The 22,334-nt window shown below is 44.1% G+C and overlaps 1 protein-coding gene across 2 annotated transcripts in view; it reads right to left on the bottom strand.

The window, feature by feature from the left end:
- The window catches only part of adamtsl3 (ADAMTS-like 3), a 114,772-nt gene that overhangs the window by 53,481 nt on the left and 38,957 nt on the right, over window positions 1–22,334 (bottom strand). For both annotated transcript variants that reach the window (XM_083993003.1, XM_083993004.1), the window contains exon 2: window positions 16,036–16,152. In XM_083993003.1, coding sequence (XP_083849129.1) covers window positions 16,036–16,152 — 117 coding nt within the window. The remainder of the gene's footprint in view (window positions 1–16,035; window positions 16,153–22,334) is intronic.

The following is a 22,334-nucleotide window of genomic DNA, read 5'->3' as shown; positions in this document are numbered from 1 at the left end:
AGAATAAAGGTAAATACATCCCATTTAGAAAAACAATACATATTGGGACATTCTGAACAGATCATATCCAAATGCATTTTTGCATTTAATAAACACATCAGATATGAGATGTTCAAGAAAGACACATAAGCAATATATATTTACAAAAATGTGGTGATTAGTGGCAGATTGACAACAGGTGTGTACCTGCTCACAGAAGGCTTCATTAAGGCCGCGATATACAGTACTTGCTGCTTGATCAAACGTACGCGTGCCGGTCTGTGCATACAGACAAACTGTAAACTGTTTTCTTGTCTGTAACAACATCTATTGCACGTCTGTCCGTCCTGGGTGAGGGATCCCTCCTCTGTTGCTCACCCTGAGGTTTCTCCTGTTTTTCCCTGTTAAAAGGGTTTTCCATGGAGTTTTTCCTCAGTCGATGTGAGGGTCTAAGGACAGAGGATGTTGCTACGATGCCATGTAAAGCCCTTTGAGACAAACTGTTTGTAAAAACGGGCTATACAAATAAAATTGCCTTGCCTTGCCTTGCCTTACACAGCCAAAACGCACAATACCGGTGGTCTCCACTTGGGGAAGACAACAGAAATATAACCCGGAAATTGTGAGAAGCCGCACCGATCTGTCACCAACTATATTGACAGGCGCCTGTCACTATGTAATGGCTTGGAAACAACGAGTTTTGCACCAGGTCTGTCAGCCTCTTCAGAAGTTTCCACCATTGCTCCGACAGTGACTGTCTGTTCTGGTCTGATCTCGTCACCGTGTTTATTCACGAGCGCCTCTAGCGGTTATGTCAATATTGCAACTCCGTGTCGCGTCGCGTCACCTCGCATCGAGATGTGCGTTCGGTCGCAGCTTACGCATCAAATGGATGCTGGATACGCGTGGCAGCCATGATGCACTCGTGTACGCGTAGTTTACAGCAAGTATATCTCGGCCCTTAGCCACTCCCCTTGCCACCCCACACTTGACTTAACAAAGGCCTCGTCTGGCCCAAACGTTGTCAATAAATCTCTTGCAACTGGAGCTGAGTGTGCGGGGTTCTTCTTTTCTCAATTTTATCCATCACCAGCACCTCTACTACAATTACGGTGTGCGTTGTTCCTCATCCTAACATGATAGTATTAGTCTGACCTTTAGAGAGGTCAGAGTGAGAGGAAGGGACGAGTACCAGTGAAATATTTATCTACACAATCCACAATCCTCTGAGCTTCAGATATTATTACATTCAGTTCCTGTCCCACTTTATGTTCTTCCACATACAGTTTACATTCTGTATACAGACTCCATAGGAGATGTGTGACCAGCTCTGATGAGACCTGTCTGCAGTGTTTGGGGTGGTCTACTCTAAACTTTCCTTAAGTGTGGCAGCGCTTTAAACAAACCCATAGCTCCTGGCATCAGACGGAAAATAAGAGGGTGTTAAAATAAATCCACATGTACGTACACATTTTAAATCATTACAGTAGCTCGTATAGACAAGCACTCTTCTCTTTGTGGCCCGTCGTCGCCAAATTTTTGCAAACACAGACGTAAGTGCACGCAGACATGACCCGAGGAGAAAATCTCATGTTAGAGAGCTTGTGTGTGTGTATAATGTGTGTGTGTACATGTGTGTGTGCCAGACAGGAGCCGCAGGCTGAGCTCATCTAGTAGGGCTTCATTCTGCGCCTCTAATTGGTGTCTTTTGCCCCGTGCCGCCATGCAATTGAGGGCAAAACAGCGCCAGGCTTTAAAACCTCTCCCTCATCCGTTGCCCCCCCCCCTCTTTTCCTTCGCCTCCCATCACTCCATCATCCACGGCGAGAGATGGAGTAGAGGAGAAGCTCCCTCTGCTGCACTTCATCCCCCTATCATTATCCCAGTGAGGTCACCCAGAAGAACTGATTGTGAGAAAACGCTGCTCGTTTGCTTGTGGTCCAACCTGTAAAAACCCAAGGCGCCATGCAGGAATCATACACCAACAGTACACACAGCACATTCTCAACATCCAGCAAATACTACACTGCTTCATATGGCAGAGGACAGTAGGAGTACGCTGAAAAGAAGATAGATTTCTTACACTCTGCTCCAATGTTTTCCATTTCCAACTGATTAGAGATGAGCTCTTGCTTGTTTTCTGCACAATATTAATTATTCCTTCAGTGATCAAGTGATTGATGGTTTTATATTGTGACCGCAGATATTCACATTTGGCTCCAGAGCAATGCGAAGATTAATACCATAAATCACAGGCTCTCTTTACAGACACCCCGTATAACAACCCGATGCAGACGTTTCATCGGGGGCAGGAGGGGGAGGAGGGACCAGCACGAATAGTTGTCTTTAGTCAACTAACACCCTGGCTCCCGGCCCGAGGCCTCCAGGCAATGTTTTCATCGCGGGACCTTCATCGTATCGCTGCGGACTCATAAATCTGGAAGCTTCAATACTCCGCTGGGTCACCTTTCACTGGGAGTTGGGTCGGGATTCAGGAGTTTGCACGCATGTTGTGGGAGGATGCACATCCCCTAAAGCTCCAGATGCTGCTCTGATACAGCACTGGTGGATAGGTGCTGACCTCTGAATGGATCTCATATTCTTAACCCTTCTGTTGTCCTCCTGGTTCAAACTGACCCAATCTGTTTCCAATGGTCCTTCTTTCCTCCCTTCCTTCTGTCTCTCCATCCCTCCTTCCTTTCTCCACTCCTTTCCTTTCTTTGTTCCTCCCTTCCTCCATCCTTCTTTCCCTCCTTTCTCCCTTCTTCCCACCATCATTTCCCTTCCTTCCTCCTTTCTTTCTTTCTTTCTTTCTTTCTTTCTTTCTTTCTTTCTTTCCTCCCTTCCTTCTTTCCCTCCATCCTTCCTTCCTTGACCTAATCTGTTCCCTTTGCCCATCCTTTTTTCCCTTCTTTCTCCCTTCTTCCCACCATCATTTCCTTTCTTTCTTTCTTTCTTTCTTTCTTTCTTTCTTTCTTTCTTTCTTTCTTTCTTTCTTTCCTCCCTCCCTTCCTTCTTTCCCTCCATCCTTCCTTCCTTGACCTAATCTGTTCCCTTTGCCCATCCTTTTTTCCTTCCTTCTTCCCACCATCCTTTTCACTTCCTTCCTCCCTTCTTCCTTCCCTGATCCAATCTGTTCCCTTCCTCCATCTTTCTTTCTTTCCTTCCTTCCTTCCTTGACCCAGGAGGACAACAGGAGGGTTAAGTAAAAGTGAGTAAAATGAAAAAAAGAAGAAAATGGAATGGGTGAAACTTTGCTCAAAGCTCAAGAGTTTCAGCTCTTAAAATATGCACACTTAAATCCTGATCCTTTAAAATGGCTTTGGCATTACACATGAGCTTTGACTACTTTCTGCTATGCTTAACACATCAGCTTCTCCGTAGTCAGTGTCCGGTGGATGCATCTGGGAAGCATCAATGGAATTAATACCACGTTGCCGGATGATCAGACTGAGAAGGCCCCCGTTCCTCGAAGCCTCCGTGGTTTCTGCACTCGTGCTGGAATCAGAGAACGGGTTCTTCTCGCTCGCAATCAGGCCCACGGCGTTCCGTAAACCTCACGCGTCCGCGCTCCGGAGGCGAAAAACCAACGAAGCTGCAAAACTTGTTGCGCGATTAAGAGGGTGGTACGCTCGATCTGCAGAGAGACCGCAAGGCCGCGTCATCTCACACAAGCTGCCTCTGCTCATATGATAGGTTTCCAGGGGGGGAAATAAGTTTATAATAAAGTCATATTGCTGATTAGGAGTCATTGAATCCTTCAAACACATCATGTGCATTACTCATCAGTGCTGCTGGGAATTGTCCTGCAGGTCATTATTATACCATCTGCCCCTCAAACCTTCTTCTGAATTTGCTTGGCAGAGCTTTTTGTGTTGTTTGATTGCAAAACTTCAGCTAACACAAAAGTGCACACTCACAGGCTAACGAGCAGTGGCTCATGTGTTTTTCAGGCTTTGCAAATAAAGGTTGTCATCTGCTCGTGTGGTGAAGCTAAGTTAGAAAAGCTTAAACAAACTACGATAAGATAAAGAGGGGATGTAAAATACATTGATTTGTTCACCAAGGATTTCTGTAATCAAGCAAGAGAACGGTAACACTGCTGGGATCACTTTAATGAGAAGAGAATAACCTTTTATTTATTCAAAGGTATTAAAGTGAAGCTGAGGTAAAAGCTCAAAGGATTTAGATGAACTGAAAAGTCTGAGTTCAAGTACAAAATAAACAGAAGTATTTTTTTACTTGGTTTATTCAAGAGTATACTTCACTTCTGCATCATGACATGTAGAGTTACAATGCCTGGCAAATTACAATCACATGCACAGAACGCTGAAGTGCCACTGAGCCCTGCATCAGCAGAGATACCACCAGTGTGTATAAGAGCAGAAAAATGTGTGACAAGTCCACATTGGTTGCACTGGCTTCTGCCCCACACAGGATTAGAGTGTGTACACAAGGATGAGAGAGAGACTCAAATGAATGAGACTCAAATGAAGTGAAATGAATCTTCGCCTAAGAGATCCTTAAATTATGCTAATTTGAAGTCGGAGGCTTACCTCTGTGCTGTGTAAAGCTTTGGACTAAGTAACGCTTCTTGTGTTGCAAGCGCTGTTCACTATTCAGCTTGGAAGAGTGTCAGGGTCATTTTTCAATTTTGTGGTTTGTGAACAGATTACATTCTCTCCCTGAGCTCCCTGAGAGTGAAAACTGTCTGAGTGCGTACAGGAGGGCGCGAGTTTGCATGTACAGTGTGTGTGTGTGTGTGTGTGTATCTATGTGTGTGTCTGTGTGTGTGTTTGCGGCCCTGCTGTAGGTCGGCACACATACACTTCATGGTCTTGATTTTCTCATGTTTACGCTCATGTTACTTACCCCCGTCTGCAGTGATGGCTTCTCAGCATGCACCAGAGCAAGACCACTTCTTTCAATACGCTGTAAGTCCTGCGCAACCAGAGATGCCAAGTTAAGCACCGGCCTATAAGAACCTGAAAATCCCTCAAGAATACACAACTTACAGACAGACAAGCTCCACTGCTCTGTGCTCTGAAGAGTATAAATTACATTTTGGAAACGTAGCTTTTGCTGTCATCCAAAACTACTTACTGAGTGAGGTGAAGGACGTGGTTGATAATGCTGCACAATCTGAATAAAGGCCTGGAGGGATACACATGAACATGAACATGAACATGAAGATCCCTTAAAAAAAAAAAAAACTACTGCTGGACTGAAAAACTCGCTGAGCTGTTGGAACATGGATTGTACATATTCAAAAAGACAAAAATAGAACTTGGGAAGAAAAATCCATGTTGGGATTTGAAGATGCAGAATATGCAGGATCTGCAAACTTAAATTTTTCAATACTTCATCTAACAATTTTCATTATAGATTTATAAACTGATTATTTTCTCAATGCACAGATTCATTGTTTGGCTTATGAAAAAATGCCAGCGATGCTCTTAAAGGTACATTGTGTAGAAATTCCTCCCATCTAGCGTTGCGGTTGTATATCACAAGCAACTCAGTCGTATTTTTCATGCTGCATTCACGTGAAATTGGGCAGACGGCAGACGGACGACAGCCGCTGCACGTAACGGCATAAACAAGCCTCTATGTAAACAAGTGGTCCGTCAGCACGAGGCAAAACAATACATGTGACAATATGTTGTCATGGCGATGTCGTATTGTTTACCTGACCCATGTTTTACCGGTTTTCTCTTCACTTCTGTGACTAAAATGACATCTGGTTTGTTAGCGACGGCCGTCTGCCCAACTGCAGGTGAATGCAGCATCAGTGTAACGCTCCATTCCTCCTCACTGCGTTACCGTGGTGACTTTTCACAGACGCCACCTCGACCTGAGCCGACAGCTCCGGTGTCTCCGCTGAGTTTCCGTGGTTTCCTACCGTCACGCTGCCGCTGAACGTAAAAACATGGCGACACCACATGGCAGCCAGCACCGAGCTTACCCGCTCCATGGAGATATGAATGATATGAACGGCTCATTCAGAGCTGAAAGGAACACTTCACTTTGTTGTTGGGGGTTAATGAATTAATGAAATTAAAAACATACTTTTGAACAAAATAATCGATTTTCGTGAATAGATAACAGGAGAAGTTACACAATGTCCCTTTAAATTGCTGGTTTTGGACCAACAGTCCAAACAGGCCTGAAGATATTTCATTTTTACTATCATGTCACAAAGAAGTAAATCTTCACGTTTGCTCAAAAACATAAATATACTCATTATCAGAATAGCCAAATCATTCTACTGTCATCAAATAATTGACTTGATTGCAGCACTAGAATAAATAAATACAGTTTTTAAGTTATATTTTTATTCCTTTAGATGTCACACTCACCCAGAGTTTTTCATTTCATAAGAAAAAAAGCTTCCTACATTCAATACTGGATCAATAACAACTTTTAAAGCTGAGGCAGATGTAATTTTCCTCAGAAAAGGCAGGGCTAACACAAGACACACAAGGGTCTTGATTGTTGCTGTGACTGCTGACAGACACAGTCTCAGGGATCAACTTAAACGGCCGCCCCCGCCTCCCACTCCCCCACCCGGCTGCGCTGGATACAGCACGCCGATTGTACAGAGAGCAGAGCAGGACGTGGCTCTCCAGATAGGAAAACTGGGAGATGTATATGTTAGTTTAGCTACTGTACTGTACATGGCCGAGCACCACCACACAGAGCCATTAGAGCCCACATTAAAGAGAGGGGTCCGGTTTAGGTTGCACCTTGCCCACTGCTGAACCTAAACTCTGCTCCGCACGGGTGGCAGCGATCCTTCAGCAGCAGGTAATTACCTCTGTAACTCAGGATAACACTGCTGCTTACACTGGAGATTGGCTACGTAGTACTGAAAGGCTGCTGCAGCCAAGTGGCCACTGTGAACACCTCATACAGAAGCTTACATTGGAGTGCTACTGAAGTTATTAAAGTTACTGCCACCCTGCAGTTAGTCCATTAATTTCAAGCCGAGAACCGCAAGGTGAAACACAACTTGTCCTTACGCACATTTTCGTTTTTTAAATCAACATCTGAGGCTGAATTTATTTAAAACAGCACTCAAGTCCAAGAGCTGGGCGGGGGATTCCCGTCAAGATCGAGGACTTGTTAAACTCAGATGTTATTGTTTGGCTGAAATATCCCTCTTGATATTCCCTCCTTTTGAAAATTGTGACAAACTTTAATTTCACTTGTTGCTCTCGTTTAACCAGACTGAAATCATATTGATGGCAAAAGGCCTTGAAGGACTTCGCCCACGTGCCCATAAACAGATCACAATCAGAAAATACAGGCTTAATAGTAACAATCGGCTCCACTTGGAGGCAATTAGTCCACGCGGTGCCAAAACCCAGAGCAAAGACATCCAAAAATTCCTGGATGAAACATTTTGGCATCAACACATCCCCATTGTATAAGTGTGTCTCTGTTTGTGTCTGTGCATGTCTGTGTAAATTCACGCTGAACGTGGAGCAGAATACAAACATCTGCAACGGGGAGTGCAATTTGAAATGTAAACAATTAGAAATCAATCAGTCGCCCACACAATGTGTGCGTGCCTTCACACGCCGAGGAGAAGCAGATAGTGCAGAAGGTGAGGAGAGAAGAGTGAGGGGATGATAGGGGAGCGAGGGGGAGGTGGGGGAGCAGGGAGGGGTTGGGTGGGGGTGGGGGGAGGTTTCACCCATTAATCAAAGACATAGTTTTGGATGCTGTGCATATGCAAGGCGACATGTGATAGTGTTGAATGCCAAAGGTGCAGTAATCTGAAACACATGGATTCCCATATTGCACAGCGCCATACGTGCACAAGCCAGCGTGCAAACACAAACAACTATAGAATAACATGAGGGTCGGCTGTGCAAGTGTCTCTGCAGACGGGAGTACGCATTCAACAGTAGCCAGCAAGAGACACACTACTGGCTGAATGCATTCACACACACACACACACACACACACACACACACACACACACACACACACACACACACACACACACACACACACACACACACACACACACACACACACACACACACACACACACACACACACATTTGTTATGTGGGTGCTGTGGTGAGGTCTTGTCCCTGGTGGTATTACCTCAGCAGCACCACTCCAGTACCCACAGTGCACTGGTGTTAGACCACATCAAGTAGGGGGAGATATTCACTGTGGCACTGTGAGGGCCAAGGCTTTACTGAACACATATGTTGATGGAACAAACACAGGGGTGAGAGAAAGATCCCCAGTCCAAAGCCACGTGGCTTTACACCACATTCACCAGCACTCAGCACTTTCTTCAAGAGCGCTGGAGCCAGCGCTCCAAACAGCGTTCACATGTGCCAAACAGCAGTCGGCCAGCCAAAGCGAACAAGTCGAGGAGGCAAAAGTCTCCTAACTCACTGCTCGCTCGTCTTCGGGCCTTTTTTATTTTTGCCTTTTCTCGTTTTAAAAGCACAACGGACATCATTTCGAGTGCAAAAAACAAACCGTCGTCCCGGCCCTGTCTCGCAAAACAAATTTCAGCAGACTCAGGGTATCTTTCAGATTGCTGGCTATGCAAAAACAAACACTGGCATTCATGGCTAACTGGCGTCACGAAAGCAGTTATTAACTCGCTGTTTGGATCCAAGCTTTTCCAATCCAGCTATACAGCATGAGCCGCTTCACATGGAGGCAATGTTTCTAATAAACAACTCACTCAGTGTCAGTGCAATGCTGTGGATGGATCCAGAGAAGCTCATTTCAAGTCTGATAATGACTAAAACACAAGCAGAAACAGTGATTTTAAAAGATAGTGGCGGGGCACATTGTGCTTTTTATTAAGGCTGGATAGAAATGAGTGGGAACTTCATGCCAGTGCCAGTTCTTATCACACACCACTGCACTGCCTTAGTGTCTCTATGTAATATCCTGATGAGTTAATCAAATTAAAAGCACTGGAAGATGACTACTGCATCTAACGGCTCCAGGAGGAACAGCTTGGCACATCACCCTGCGAAACATATAATCGTCATTGATGCGGTTTGGTTTTCCCCCGTTGGTTACCAGGGGAACGCTCTGCCCGCTCGTTACGCTAAGCTAAGCTGCACATTAACTACAGTCATGTCCATCTGACTCTCACCGAGATAGCAAATGAGCATGTTTCCCAGAACGTCGCAGCATCCTAAAAAGGTACCCTGTGGTGTTTTTTTTTTTTTTTTTTTTGGTTAACAAATAAAAGTTGTGTCAACATTCACTTTCTCTCACGAAAACACAGTGTGTGTATATAGCTAGTCTATTTCCTTCCCCATTAAACATTTGCAGAGCAGATTAGTTTGGAAGAATGCGAAACCAACATCCTTCATATCCTTGTCATTTCCTTCCAAACACCATCACTGTTTGCCATAAAATCTTACTCTCTCTTGCTTTGCCGGCATGCTAATATATTTCTTTCTTTTTTTGTGTATTCCTTTTTATTGTTTTCATATGTTACTATATTTCCAAGCAGGTTCAATCTGCTGAACAGGATGGAACTAATGTGCACATGCAGGAGATGCTGGGACTCACTCTTTAAAGGGGAACTATGCAAGTCCAGTAACTTTTCAGCTGTTTTGTTAAGCCTCCTCCCTCCCGCCCTGGCCTTGTGCATTTGTTTTTAAGCCGGCGAGAAGTTATACGTGTTACAGTGTGTATATTTGTGTAGTCTTATGTTATAAACAAGAGATTACGGGTAACGTGTTGTGGTGCCGCCGAAACGAGAGCTGGGACACCGGGTCGGCGGCACTGATCTTGCACGGTTGGTTTTCGGCCAAGAGACGCTAGGTGGAAGACAGAGAGCCTCCATTCTCCTGTAACAAGTCATTTAACCATCACAACTCTGAAGCTGTCAAAAAAATGGGTAAAAATCTTGCAAAGTTCCTCTTTAAAACTTCACTCAATAGCACCACTCACGGTCAAAAACTCCCCGGGGTGGGGCGCCGAGTGGCACAGTGGGTTAAAGCAGAAGTAAGCGATCCGGTCGTTTTGGCTAACTTCTTGTCAGCAGATGGAGTTAGCAGTCCCCCCCCCCCCCCCCCCCGTCCCTACGTCACCACATTCATGCGCATCCCTTGGCTGCACACACAGAGAGGACCGCCCCTTTATGCAGTTCTCTCTCCTCATTGGATAAAGGTTGTAGGATACAAGGAAAGTTTTCTCCTGGGCTTACAGCAGAGCAGAGTGACTGACAGACCCGTGTTTCAGACCAAACACTCTATAGAAGTGATTGCTGTCGGAAGATAGAACTATTTAAGACTTATATTAACACAAACATTCCGTACTTCTGCTTTAAAAAAAAAAAGAGAAAAAAAAGCTAATGCTAATGCTAACTTAAAGCGTTGTTAACGACAGGGGGCTCTGCACGTCGTGGAAGAAGAAAACTTTCAGCCTGAACATCCTCCTCTGACTGCCAAAACTAACATGCCCATCCTTTTAATGAAGACAAATGAAGTGTTCAATTGTGCAAAACCGTTGCCCTTTCCACCTGGCGCAACATGCAAAACACAGCTGCCAGGTTAGCCTGCAGCTGAGCCGTGGGCCTCTCTCCGTCTGTCTGTGCAGACCGCCGCTGCCTCGGCCACTCAGCTCCCCCCCTGTCCGCCACCCCGACTGGCCCTTGGTCCCACTCGCCCAACCCCAATTACCCCCACCCCTGACACCCTGCCAGAAGGCAGAACCGTCTCGGCACTTGTTCACCCTGAAGGTTTTTAGAAAGAGCGGCGGAGGAGGGGGAGCGGGAGGCCCCCGACTGTTGCTGCCTGAGGTGCAATTGAGCATGTAAAAACATTAAGGCCCGGATTGCTTGGCATGTGATGAAGTGAGAGAGGCAGAGGGCAGAGAGGAAGAGACGTCTAACAAAACATCCAACGTCTCACAGAAAGAAGAGAGGGAGAAAAGGTGAGAAAATAAAACAACAGTGCGAGGAGACGAAACCGTCATTCCATGAGACGTGCAGAGACAGGCAGGGTGGAAGTGTCCTCGCACTGGGCCTCAGGTCATTACTGTAGAGTGGGGCTCTAATGACTGTCATTACCACCACTTAACTGTCACAACCCATAATACCCGGGCTGTTCTTGGTCTTGTTAACACAAAATGTAACCCAGAGCAGCAATCAGTGCATCCTGACCCTGGAAGTGCAGCATAAACTGCTTTACAGGTCAGAGGAACTCATTAAAAGTTTTCAGCGCCACATTTCTTCTTTATAAATAGTTCTGTGTCCATGTCTTTACAGCTTTTTAGAAATAAAGTCATTAGAAACCAAGTTGCAATGTTGATGCTTTTTTGTGGGGGGAATACATTTCTTTTTTTTTAATATAAATTCAATAAATATTTCTTATGCTGACGACTAATCAAACTGAACCTTTTGTAGCTGGTTGTTTTGGTCATCCACTCTCATCAGCATCGTTTCCAGCTGCATGACAAACTCCAACAAATCAAATGTGTGCTACCTGTCCAGCGCCGAGCAGCAGAGGAGTCAGGGAACCGCCTGGGGAACACAGTGGAACGTTCAGCTACTAAATCTCTCACAAGAGCTGGCAGATACCACAGCACAACCAGGAGGAGGCTAGCTTCTGCACAGAGTCGTCAGGTGGACACAAACTTAATAACAAGTCTTAATACACAACACGTACAAACCTAACCCTGTATTATATGTTTTTGTTTGGATTTTTTCATAGGGTTTAGTTTCTGTGACAGAGAAGTGAGGTGAATGTTTTCATGTTTTCATGTTAACAGTCGAGTCCAGTTGTGATTTTGCAGATCGTCACAATGTAAATAGATTGTTTACAGCTAATAGCAGACACGGAGCAGCTCCCTGACCTCAGTCCTGCTGGTAGGACACTTCACTATCACACATCCAGACAGACACGCACATACACACACACACGCACACTCATCTGGTGAATGAAGGATCACCTTTCAGTAACCCACTTTAAAGTTGCCTGTTGACAGGATGATCATATTTGCCGTCTAGACGGCAGCTGACTGAGGAGACAAACCGAGTGGCGTGTTTCTCTTTCTATCTCCTCTCTCCTCTTTAGTCAAAAGGCTGCTTTTTTTCCTCTTTTAGCCTCAAATCTCCATTTCACTCTCTAACAGTGATTAGAAGTTTACAATACTTACTCTCTGTCCCTCTTTCTTTCTTTCTTTCTTCTCATTCTCTGTCAATCAGCCTGAGGTCGAGCAGTTTAGCTGCCACCTGTGCATCGCCTTTGGAACAGAAACTCCTCCAGAGATTGAGTTTCAAACTCCACTTTAACGTGTAAAGTTTCAATTTTCTAATGACAGACTAATACCCCCTTGGCCGGTAAGTGAATCTGATTATTTAACAAAACTTAGCACGGTGTTTGTCACCGTTTTCAAACATATTTTGCAGGTTGAGTGTGAGTTACAGCTCTCTCCCTCCCCTCTCTGCAGCGGATCAAACTAACATGCTGGAAAATTTCATTCATGGCCAAACAATGAGTGGGAATAGTTGTAGCTAGATTTATGAGCAGCTTTTCTGTTTATCTTCTCAGTCTAACTCATTCAGCCCTGTTACAGTGATAAAAAAAGACTTTCTCAGACCCGGCGGCCAACATTTCAGCCATCAGACCCCACGCACACTTTGATTCAGGAACTTCTCAGCCCAATAAACGGATTTAATATTTGTTTATAAATTCTGACACTGCGGAGCCTCTATAGCATGCGTGCCATCGTATAATGAATATGGGTTAATTTAGAAAGGTATGTCAGACCTTAGCTGCCTTAGACAGCTCTATTCCATCGAAGGAGCTTGTGCCGAGGCTGCCAGGAAAAACACTTTCCTTTGGAGAGAACAATTCATCTGTGGCCCTCTTGGGGGATGGGGAGAGGGTGCTGGGGAGGTCAGTCTTATTGCCCACCAACCGACCCTGGCACATGCTCATGAAGTTAAACAAGAGAAAGCGAATACACTTTGAGATCTGCGTCCCGGGTTGCTCGCTAATTAAGCTGCGCTTTTCTTGGCTTCCAGTCAAGCTTAATATTGAACCAAGATCCAACATAGAACAGTGCTACAGAGACCCAATCCAGCTGAGTGCTGAAAGGAATCACAAGTGTGGCTCCTGGGAGTCTGTGGGCTCCTCATGTGAAGAGATGTTAGCATCATGTAGCAAGGGACGGGAATACCATTCAGGTTAGAAGTCTCTTTTTCTATCATTCGTGTTCATAGAGCCAACATTTTTACTTTCACGTCCAGTTTAACTGCTGATGAGTGTCTCCTGACCCTGAACATCCTGCAAAAGCCATCTGAGATTATGTCATTCATCCTAATCTCTCCTGTGTTGTCATGGCATCCGATTACAAAGGTCAAATAGCAGCTTTTTTCTGAGTTTCAGAGCAGTCTGACGATCGTAAGGCTGAAATGAAGCGGTGCTGGTTAAAGTTTGACATTGTGGCCAATTAGCAGTCGTTCTAAAGAGTGGTTCAACATTTTGGGAAAAATGCAGATCAATTTTCTTGCTGATGACAAGACTGATATCACCTCTCGTGTCTGTGAATTAAGCATGGACTGTGGACATAAAGCCAGGGGGCGATTAGCCCGACATGAAGACTGGAAGCAGGGCTTAACAGCGAGCCAGACACTCTCCGAGGTTCCAACTGCTCAGAAGAAGGAAGCCTAATCGCTTTCTGATGGAAAGATAGATGAGAGGAACTCATACGTAATTAGATATAAAGCTATAGCCAGGAGCTGGTTAGCTCAGCTTAGCACAAGGTTAAAAAAAAGAAAAAAGAAGAAATCACTGTGTTTTACAAGGAGTTATGTACTCAGTCTTTCTGTGGAGCTGGGCTAACTGGCTCATGGCTGTAGCTTAATACTTAACAGGCAGAGTTGTATCAACCGTCTGATTCAACTCTGGGCCAGAAAGCAAATGTAGACATTAACCAAAAGCACAATAATTTGTTAATCTACTTGTTAACAAAAACAGAAATATAAAAATGTCAATTAGGGATTTTAGAGGCAGTTATGTGGAGCAACATTAATCTGTTGTTTTCGAGGCAAATGCAGAGACTACTTGCCGAAAAAGCTGCCCCAACGGGAACGCACATCAGCGGTTTTGCATGAATTTACCTCGAAAACAACTCTGTCTCATAACATTCCGTTATTATCTCATAGCGTGGTGAATGTGCAGGTCACAACTTGTCCACCAGAGCGTTGTGGAGTTGTTGGATGAGCGAAACCATATAATCCCATGAATCTCCGTAGCGTAGCTCTGAGCAGCTCACGGCTCTGCTCCGCCGTTCTAAAAATAGCTTGCACCGACAATTAAAGGTAACGAACCTACTCCTAAAAGGGATTATGGCAATGGGCCAATTTGCCAAAATGTTGAACTATCCCTTTAACTTGTTGTTTTATATTGACTGGGAACAAATCATGAGAGTGTTAATCGGCGTGCTCTACAAAGGTGTGAAGATAAAGTGTGTCCTTGACACAGCAAATAAACAAATTTCCCAGTGTGTGAATTGTTCCTTTAAGTCCCAGTCAAATGATTTGTTCTTTCACTCCCAGTGCACCTTATCTGCACCTGTGTGTGGATGGAGAAAATCATGCAGCCAGAGTTCGAATGAAAGCCCATAAAGAGCATCTGAGGCTTTGATGGCGTGGGTACACTCTGTGGGAGGGGAGGCATAAATACTCGTTCTGTAATGTCTGGTTTGAAAATCACTCAAAAACTAGCTGATGCAAATTCAAAAATTTGCTTGAGGTCAGAGCATCGTAAATCACAGTGCCGCTTGGTTTCAATATGAAATCCAAATACTGTAGACAGAACTATTTGTGGTTTCCAACTACAGTACTGTAAGCATGTATAACGGCATTTAAATTCTAACAGGGATTTTATGTGGTTTTTCCATAAAGTCTGCCTTTGGGATATAAAAGAGCGAGTAAAAAGCAACCCAAAACCAAAAATCATTTTCGAATATACATTATTTTATGATACAAGGCAGGGCAACGTTAACATGAATTAGACTTAATAAGAAAAAGAGCATTTCTCTGAAAGAGGGTGGGTCCAGAATGATCTCTGATCGCCTCCTAAAACTGAAAATGACCTCTGCCCGCCACCACTGATCTGAAAGGCTATCCTGCACATGTGAGTGTTTGCATAAGCCCTCTTTATCCCCCGCTTTAAAATCTGATGTCAAGTTCAAGCAGATCTGCTGTTTCAAAGAAGTGTCACAGCATTTGATCGGTGTTCAGAGGGTGCTGAGGTCAAGGGGTGATTTACTCATGCGTGAAAGCTCGTGAAAGGTCAAATACAGTATGTGGGTCAGCGCATATAAAAACCGCAGTACAGTCAGTTCAAATGCGTAATGCCCTCGGAGCATGTAGGAAAACGCTGCAGTGAAATTCACCTCCAGCTAGCTATGATGTAATACTGCTCAAAAACCTTTGATCAGTTTGAACATATTCCTCTCAAGCTGCACCGCGACCAAACCCATCACAAAAGGGATGATGAGACAAAAGCGGCTCGACCCCTCCCTCCCACCCAATTAGATAAAATATCTGGGTGAGAGATCAGCTTAGAGAAAACTGCTACGTCCAAGCGCTCATGTCTCATCAAAGGCGATGACAGAGTGGGAGTAATGTGATGCAAAAAAAGCCCACCCCGCCCTGGAACGTGCAACATGTGCGCGTGTGCGTTTGCCACGAGTGTTAAGTGTCTGCGCGTTCGCATGCGCTGCCCTGTTTCACATCAAGCTACGTCAGCCCAGTCAGACTACACCTCCACTCCCCATGTCCAACTACCATCATTCACTTGTATTCATTACTGAAGGTGTAATGAGGCTGATTTTTCACTCCTCTGCTGTGGTGCGTTATGGAAAAGTCACTGCAAATAGATTTATAGGCTGATTTAGTTTTATCTGACATTTCAATTTATTTTCAGGAAAGTTATAAAAGAGAAAGTTGTACTGTGAGGTTTGTGTTTGAAAGCAAAACATAGACTGGAGGAATTCAACCACCGAGTTAAAAGCTGCAGTGTTTTCTGATTGGACACTCACTGGGTCTTCTGGTTTCTGGCTGCTGTCGTGCAGAGGCTCTTCAGGAAGGTGGTCTCGTCGAATCAGGGTGAATTCTCTGATGAACACGGCTTCCCCGTCGCTGGCCCACACAGCCACCTGAAAAACAAAGACAGAGTCACAAGTGTCCCGTAAATCCAGACAATCACTTCACACGTCCACTCAGCCAGGGGGTTTGGAGGTGTGAACGTACACACACACAGCTCTCATTTTTCATTTCATTCCTCACACAACTACCTCTGGACATTTTTTGACATTAGAGGTCTGTTGAATAAGAATTTGAAAATGTTTTAAAGGGACAACGATGAGTTTTGGAAAAGCGAAGCGTTTTCACACTACATTTATGAGCGTCCGCGCGCACCGTGAAATTCTTTGACCGGCACAAGACAGACTCATGTTTTCATTCATCAAGAATTAAAGTCACAGTTCAAAGAGGTTCACATACCGTCGTAGTTCCGACCATAAACGGCGATTCGGCTGCGTTATTCTCATGACTGGCTGCGAAACCGAAAGCATTTCCGCCACCACTAATAATAACAAAATAACAATAGAGACAAAACAATATATTTATCGAAAATGGGCCCATTAACAAGTGTGGGTAACGTAGAATCATCCACATTAATATGAGACTTTTTTATTGTTGCAGAATTTTTCGTTCTGCCGATGGAGAAACTCCTCATTGTCCCTTTAAGTATGATTTAAAGTGAAGTATGGGTTCTACTGTACTGAAATAAATGAAAAGACAAAAGGAATCAGATACACTGTACCAGAGCCCGGTGACGCAATGTTATTCATACCATTGTGTTTTCACCAGACCATACAATTTCACCTCTCTGCTCTGAAGAAACAGTGATGGTGGGAAATCTGTAGTAGAAACTCCTGTTTCTGTTTGCAATCATATCTTGAACACAGTGCTTTCTGCTTTTCTTTTCTTTTTTTCTCTCGTTTCGGTTTGTGCTCTCAACTGCACATCCCTCCTGATGAGGGGAATCATTGTGGGCTCCGGAGGAATTCAGAGCACAAGGGATCTGATATCAGAAGACGTAGTATAACCCACCTCTTTGGGGAGAATGGATAGGGGGGGGTGAGGAGGGGCATCTTGGATAGGGCCCATTAGCGGCACAGCAGGGCCCGCATTCTAGAAGGATGCACCAAAATTCACAGAGCAGGGGCCCTCAGCTGCTCTCCGTGGGTCATAAACACCCTGTTACGACCCAGGTCAACTGCCTGCCTCCTGGGCCTGTGCCAAGGCGGCGCAAACTAAGCAGAGCAGGGGATGTGGGTTCGAGGTAGTCGAGGGGTCTTCGCAATGTAGGGGGTTGCAGATCTTTAGTTGCGGACGGGGGCGGAAAAAAAAAAAATAGAAGAGCTGCTAAGCAACTGCCGCAAAACTTACACCACCTTTCTGTGGGAAAGACCCACAGAGTGGACTCTTAAATAAGACAAATCAAATCTGCTCTAAAGCCCCACACTCAGCACTGCTTAGCCGCAGTCACTTACACTGCGGAGGCATCTGTAACAACACATAAGTCACTGCTGTAAAATGTGGGCAAGAGCCTCCTCGGATGACCACCATCATAATGTACAGGAACATTTTTGTTGGGTATGGAGCTGCAGATGTTGCAGCTGTTGGGCCACATGTAACATTTTGATTTATTTCTGAAGATGAATAAGAGACAAGATTTTTGCATTGTACCAGGCACCTGAAATGTTGCATTCAGAGTCAGAAATGAGATGAAAACTCTTGTTATACCTCTGAGAAACAGGACAAAACACACTATGGGAAATGTAATACAGTACGTTTCTCAGATTGTCTCAACAGTTTACAGAGCTCCAAACTATATTCCCCCGACACATTAATGCATTCAGTATGGAAGCCCCAATAACTGATATGAGAAAGTTGAATGTTTTATCAAAATACAGCCTATTATTGGATGTATGAGGACAACATGATATCTCTGCTGACAGTGTTGCACTGAGGCATGTCTTCTCTGCCACCGATGCTGAAAATGAAAATGTTGCAAAACCACAAGCCGGGGGTAAAGCAAACATAAGTCAAGCATATGAACATTAAGAGACCCTTCGCTGATGTGTGTATGTGTATGTGTGTGTGTCAGTTTGGATGTACTGAAAACCACTTAAAGGGACAACGAGGAGTTTTGGAAAAGCGAAGCGTTTTCACACTACATTTATGAGCCTCCGCGCGCACCGTACATTTCTTTGACCGGGCGCAAGACGGACTCATGTTTTCATTCATCAATAATTAAAGTCAGAGGTTCAAAGAGGTTCACATACCACCGTAGTTCCGACCATAAACGGCGATGCGGCTGCGTTATTCTCATGATTCGCAACGAAGGAAACGCTGGTCGGCTCGACCAGCACTTCCGCCACCACTAATAATAACAAAATAACGATAGAGACAGAGCGATATATTTATCGAAAATGGGCCCATTAACAAGTGTGGGTAGCGGAGATTCATCCACATTAACGTGAGACTTTTTTATAACCGAATAGAAACTCCTCGTTGTCCCTTTAAGTGACCAGATGTCCTTGCTCAAGGCTAAATGGAGGCCCGGTTGAGATGAACACGCTGATCGTGTCTCTCTCAAGAGATCTCCTTCCCCGGTCCTCAGAAATTATTTTCTCACACACTTTTAGTGTCTTAACACCAGACAAATCTGGCAACCATTTCCCTGTCATTTTGGAGTCTGCATCCATCCTCCTTTGAGACGTGGGATATGCTGGAACCAGACTGAGCTACAGGCTAATGGTTCATGACAGCTAAACTCTCCCTTGCTGGAGCCTTAAAAGAAGGATCTATCAAAGTTGTTTCCCCAAGAAAACAAACTGACTGTTCAGTACCAGTGTCACGCATCCTGCACACTGTTACTGAAATAAACCATTAGGAGCGAGCAGAGGGCTCAGTGTTTCCAGAGACGGCCTGAGTACTGGGCTATGCTCTCATGTAAGGAAAGACAGTCTGCATTAACTGGCAAAGCAGAGACCAACATTGTGTCCCTGAACCATATTGAACATAGCTGTGTCATGCTTCAAACTAGTGTTTAAGGACTTGGTGTTTCTCTAACTGTCAAGCCTTTGGCTTTTGTCAGTCCCAAAATGTATCCCAGACTGAACATATGAATCCTCTGGAAATGCTTAAATTAGAAGGCTACCAGGGATACTGATGCTAACATGCTCAGCTAAAGTGGTGAACGCAGTTAACATCGCCTGCTAGAGGTCAATATGCTAACATTTTTACAGTGTGCATGTTATGTTAACATTAGCATGCTAACAAGCTCAATAGAGCCTTATTTTGTTATATTACATTATGTTATCCACTTTTAAGGCACACAAACTTTACAACTTTACTGTTTTGGTATAATGGTAGCTGCAAAATTTAATTGCCCTCTGGGATATTCTATTCTATTCAGTTCAATTCAATGGGCTTTATGCACAGCTCCACTACTTCTTCAACTTAAGTCCTGTCTTACATTATTGGACAAACTGATTAATCCAGGTGTGTCTGATCTCACAACAATGGTCAGGCACACCTGGATTAATCAGTTTGTCCAATAATGTAAGACAGGAAATAAAGGAGCTGGCTAAAGTTCAGGAAGTAGTAGCGCTGTGCATAAAGCCTATTCACTCTCATAGACGTTGGGAGCTCAGAGTTCTAGCCACCACCATATAGCACATAGAAGTCAGCTATAGCTGGAAACATTTGGCCAGTGAAGAGTCAGATATCTAATTCAGAAGTTGGTGGAGAACAAAATAAAGGCAAATGGACAATTACAACATTTATCTGGTGGCTAAAAATGCATCCATACTGCCTGTTCCCATTAGCCAGAATAACTTAATAAGGTGATAATAAGTCCCATGCTCCCTGTTGTTTTTATAGTTGTGCTACCGTCAAATCAAAAGCTGACATAATTGCAGGTTTACTAAAGTGCTTTGAATTGCGTCAACTACATAACTATGCAACATTAATCATAGTAACTCTGCCAGGAGCTATTAGAAGAAAAAACATAGGCTACTTCATTAGCAGATAAATGTTTAATCAACGATCATTAAAACTAATTAAATTACATATCGGACAAAAATGAATTTACAGGATATAAACATATCTTTTACAGTAATGAGGTACAGTTGGTATGTGCGATGAGAGGTTAAAGGCGGGAGCTCCTTTCAGTGCACTACAAAGTCTTTTTTCTATGGGATGTAATGAGTGCATGAGAATTTAAACCAGCATGCTTTCACTCAGGCAATGTTTAAGCTAATTTGAAATGAACATGACAAGGGTTAAGAAAACACACACTCCTGATTTGTAGGGGTGTCTGTGATTGAAACAACCAACTCCAACAGGCATCCCCATCTCCAAACCGTATACATGTGAGGTTTAAACCCAGTGTTATTGAGCATGTGTGTGTGCGCGTGTCAATGTGACAAAGGACAAGGGTGAAAGTAAAACAGGGAACTAGGCCGGCGATTCATTAACCTCCAAGGCGGATTACATTTCAAAGAGCACATCTCAGCCAGAGAAGAGGAGAGGAAGTGAACTCAGGGGCAAGTCGGGTCTTCAAAAGCGCATAATCAACAGTAATAACATCCAACCTGATATCATAATTGAGCTTTCCTATAACGTGGTGCCAGCTTCCACTGTTTGGGTGGAAACTGTGAAAAGTGAGTGACTTTTACCATGCAACACTAGGCCAAGTCCCAGACTTGTGTTTTGCGTACCGCTGCCTTTGATTAATAAGATTCCGTCCAATGTTTAGATAAGGACACCCCTTTTTCGAGACTGGCTCCTGTCTGAATGAAACCTAAGAGGAAAAGATATTTTTGCTAATCCACTTTCAAGGGGATTTATGTGAGCTTTCACTTAACACATTTTGAAGGAGGAAACATTGTGGCCTTCTTTTCCTCTCCGGCTCTGCTCCTCTTTCACAAGCTAGGAAAAAGGGCGCACTTTTTCTCATCCAAGGAAATTTTGGATATATCCGTCACTGGCCCCCACACATCGATCCGTCAGCGGATTTTTCCGCTCACCATGAAGGAACCATGGGATTACGATGCCCTTAGTTTAATGTTTGCTCACTACAAAGGCCATGGCCATTTCAGGATTTAGGGACTGATAAAGGTAAAAAGTCATACAGGCCATGACAGGGTCTTGGCTGGCCTCAGGCAATAAGACACTCTTCAGTTTAAAAAAGGAGAAAACACTCCTGGTTACAATTTTCACTTCAGGCATTCACACAGGATATCTGCGAAGCAACAGTTCATGACTAAGCTCTCTGGGAAACTAAATAAAACTGAAACACCACTTTCATCACATTCTCTGATTCCTGATGGATTATTTAGTTACCTTTAATGTTCTTCCTCAGAAACCCTTTGAAGTTGTACTTTCTCTGCCAGATTTCTCTCAACTTGATTTACTGATCTCTGTCTCCCAAGAGCAGCCTGTCCTGCGAGCATAAAGAGACGAGTGGCAAGGAGCTCAACTTGTCTCCATCGCTGCCCTCTTCAGCTCCCGACACTTCTCCCCTTAAACAGCGCAAGGAATGAGAAGCCTCGGGCGGAAAGGAAAACGTCTCTCCTTGATAGGTGAAGAATTTTCCTGGCACTGTCTTCACATCCCTTTGTGTTTACGCTCTGTTACCCTCATGTTGTAATGTCTCATAATGATGCGTGGCACCTTCCAAATGATGCGTGAGCACGTCTTTGACATGGCCTTTTAAAGTCTTCATGAAAGAGCACGTTACGTGTTGACTGCGTAACGTAATGCAGATCAGATAAAAGCGTAAACCAGGCAGAAGAGAGAGGTTCCACTGATGGCTGATCTGCATCACACAGGGAGACACTGAATCTACCACAGGTGGACTTCAGTCAAGGGTTAGAGGACAAATGGGAGACACCTGAGATAATTAAGTGTCAGAGCAAAATATCTCAATATTTAATGACAAGGTGATATTAGACATTTTGTTTTGTTTTTTCATCATCATGCGATACCAAGTGTAGAATTATTTATTTTAGGGATATTTAAAGGGATAGTATTTCAACATTTTGCAAATTCGTCCATTGCCATAATCCATATAGTCATAGCAGTAGGTTGACCTTTATTTGTCGGTGCAAGCTGTTTTTTGATTGGGGGGGCAGATATATAAGATGCTCAGCTAACACAACAGACGCATAGGCTACAGTATGGTATTTTCAGGTTTCCCTCATCAAACTCATCAAATACACAATCCAACAACTCCAAAACGCTCTGGTGGACAAGTTGTGAC

This window comes from Trachurus trachurus (assembly GCF_905171665.1).
Source record: "Trachurus trachurus genome assembly, chromosome: 18".
NCBI classification, from domain to species: domain Eukaryota; kingdom Metazoa; phylum Chordata; class Actinopteri; order Carangiformes; family Carangidae; genus Trachurus; species Trachurus trachurus.
Note: the sequence above shows the minus strand (reverse complement) of the source record. Positions and strands in the feature narration are given on the sequence as shown.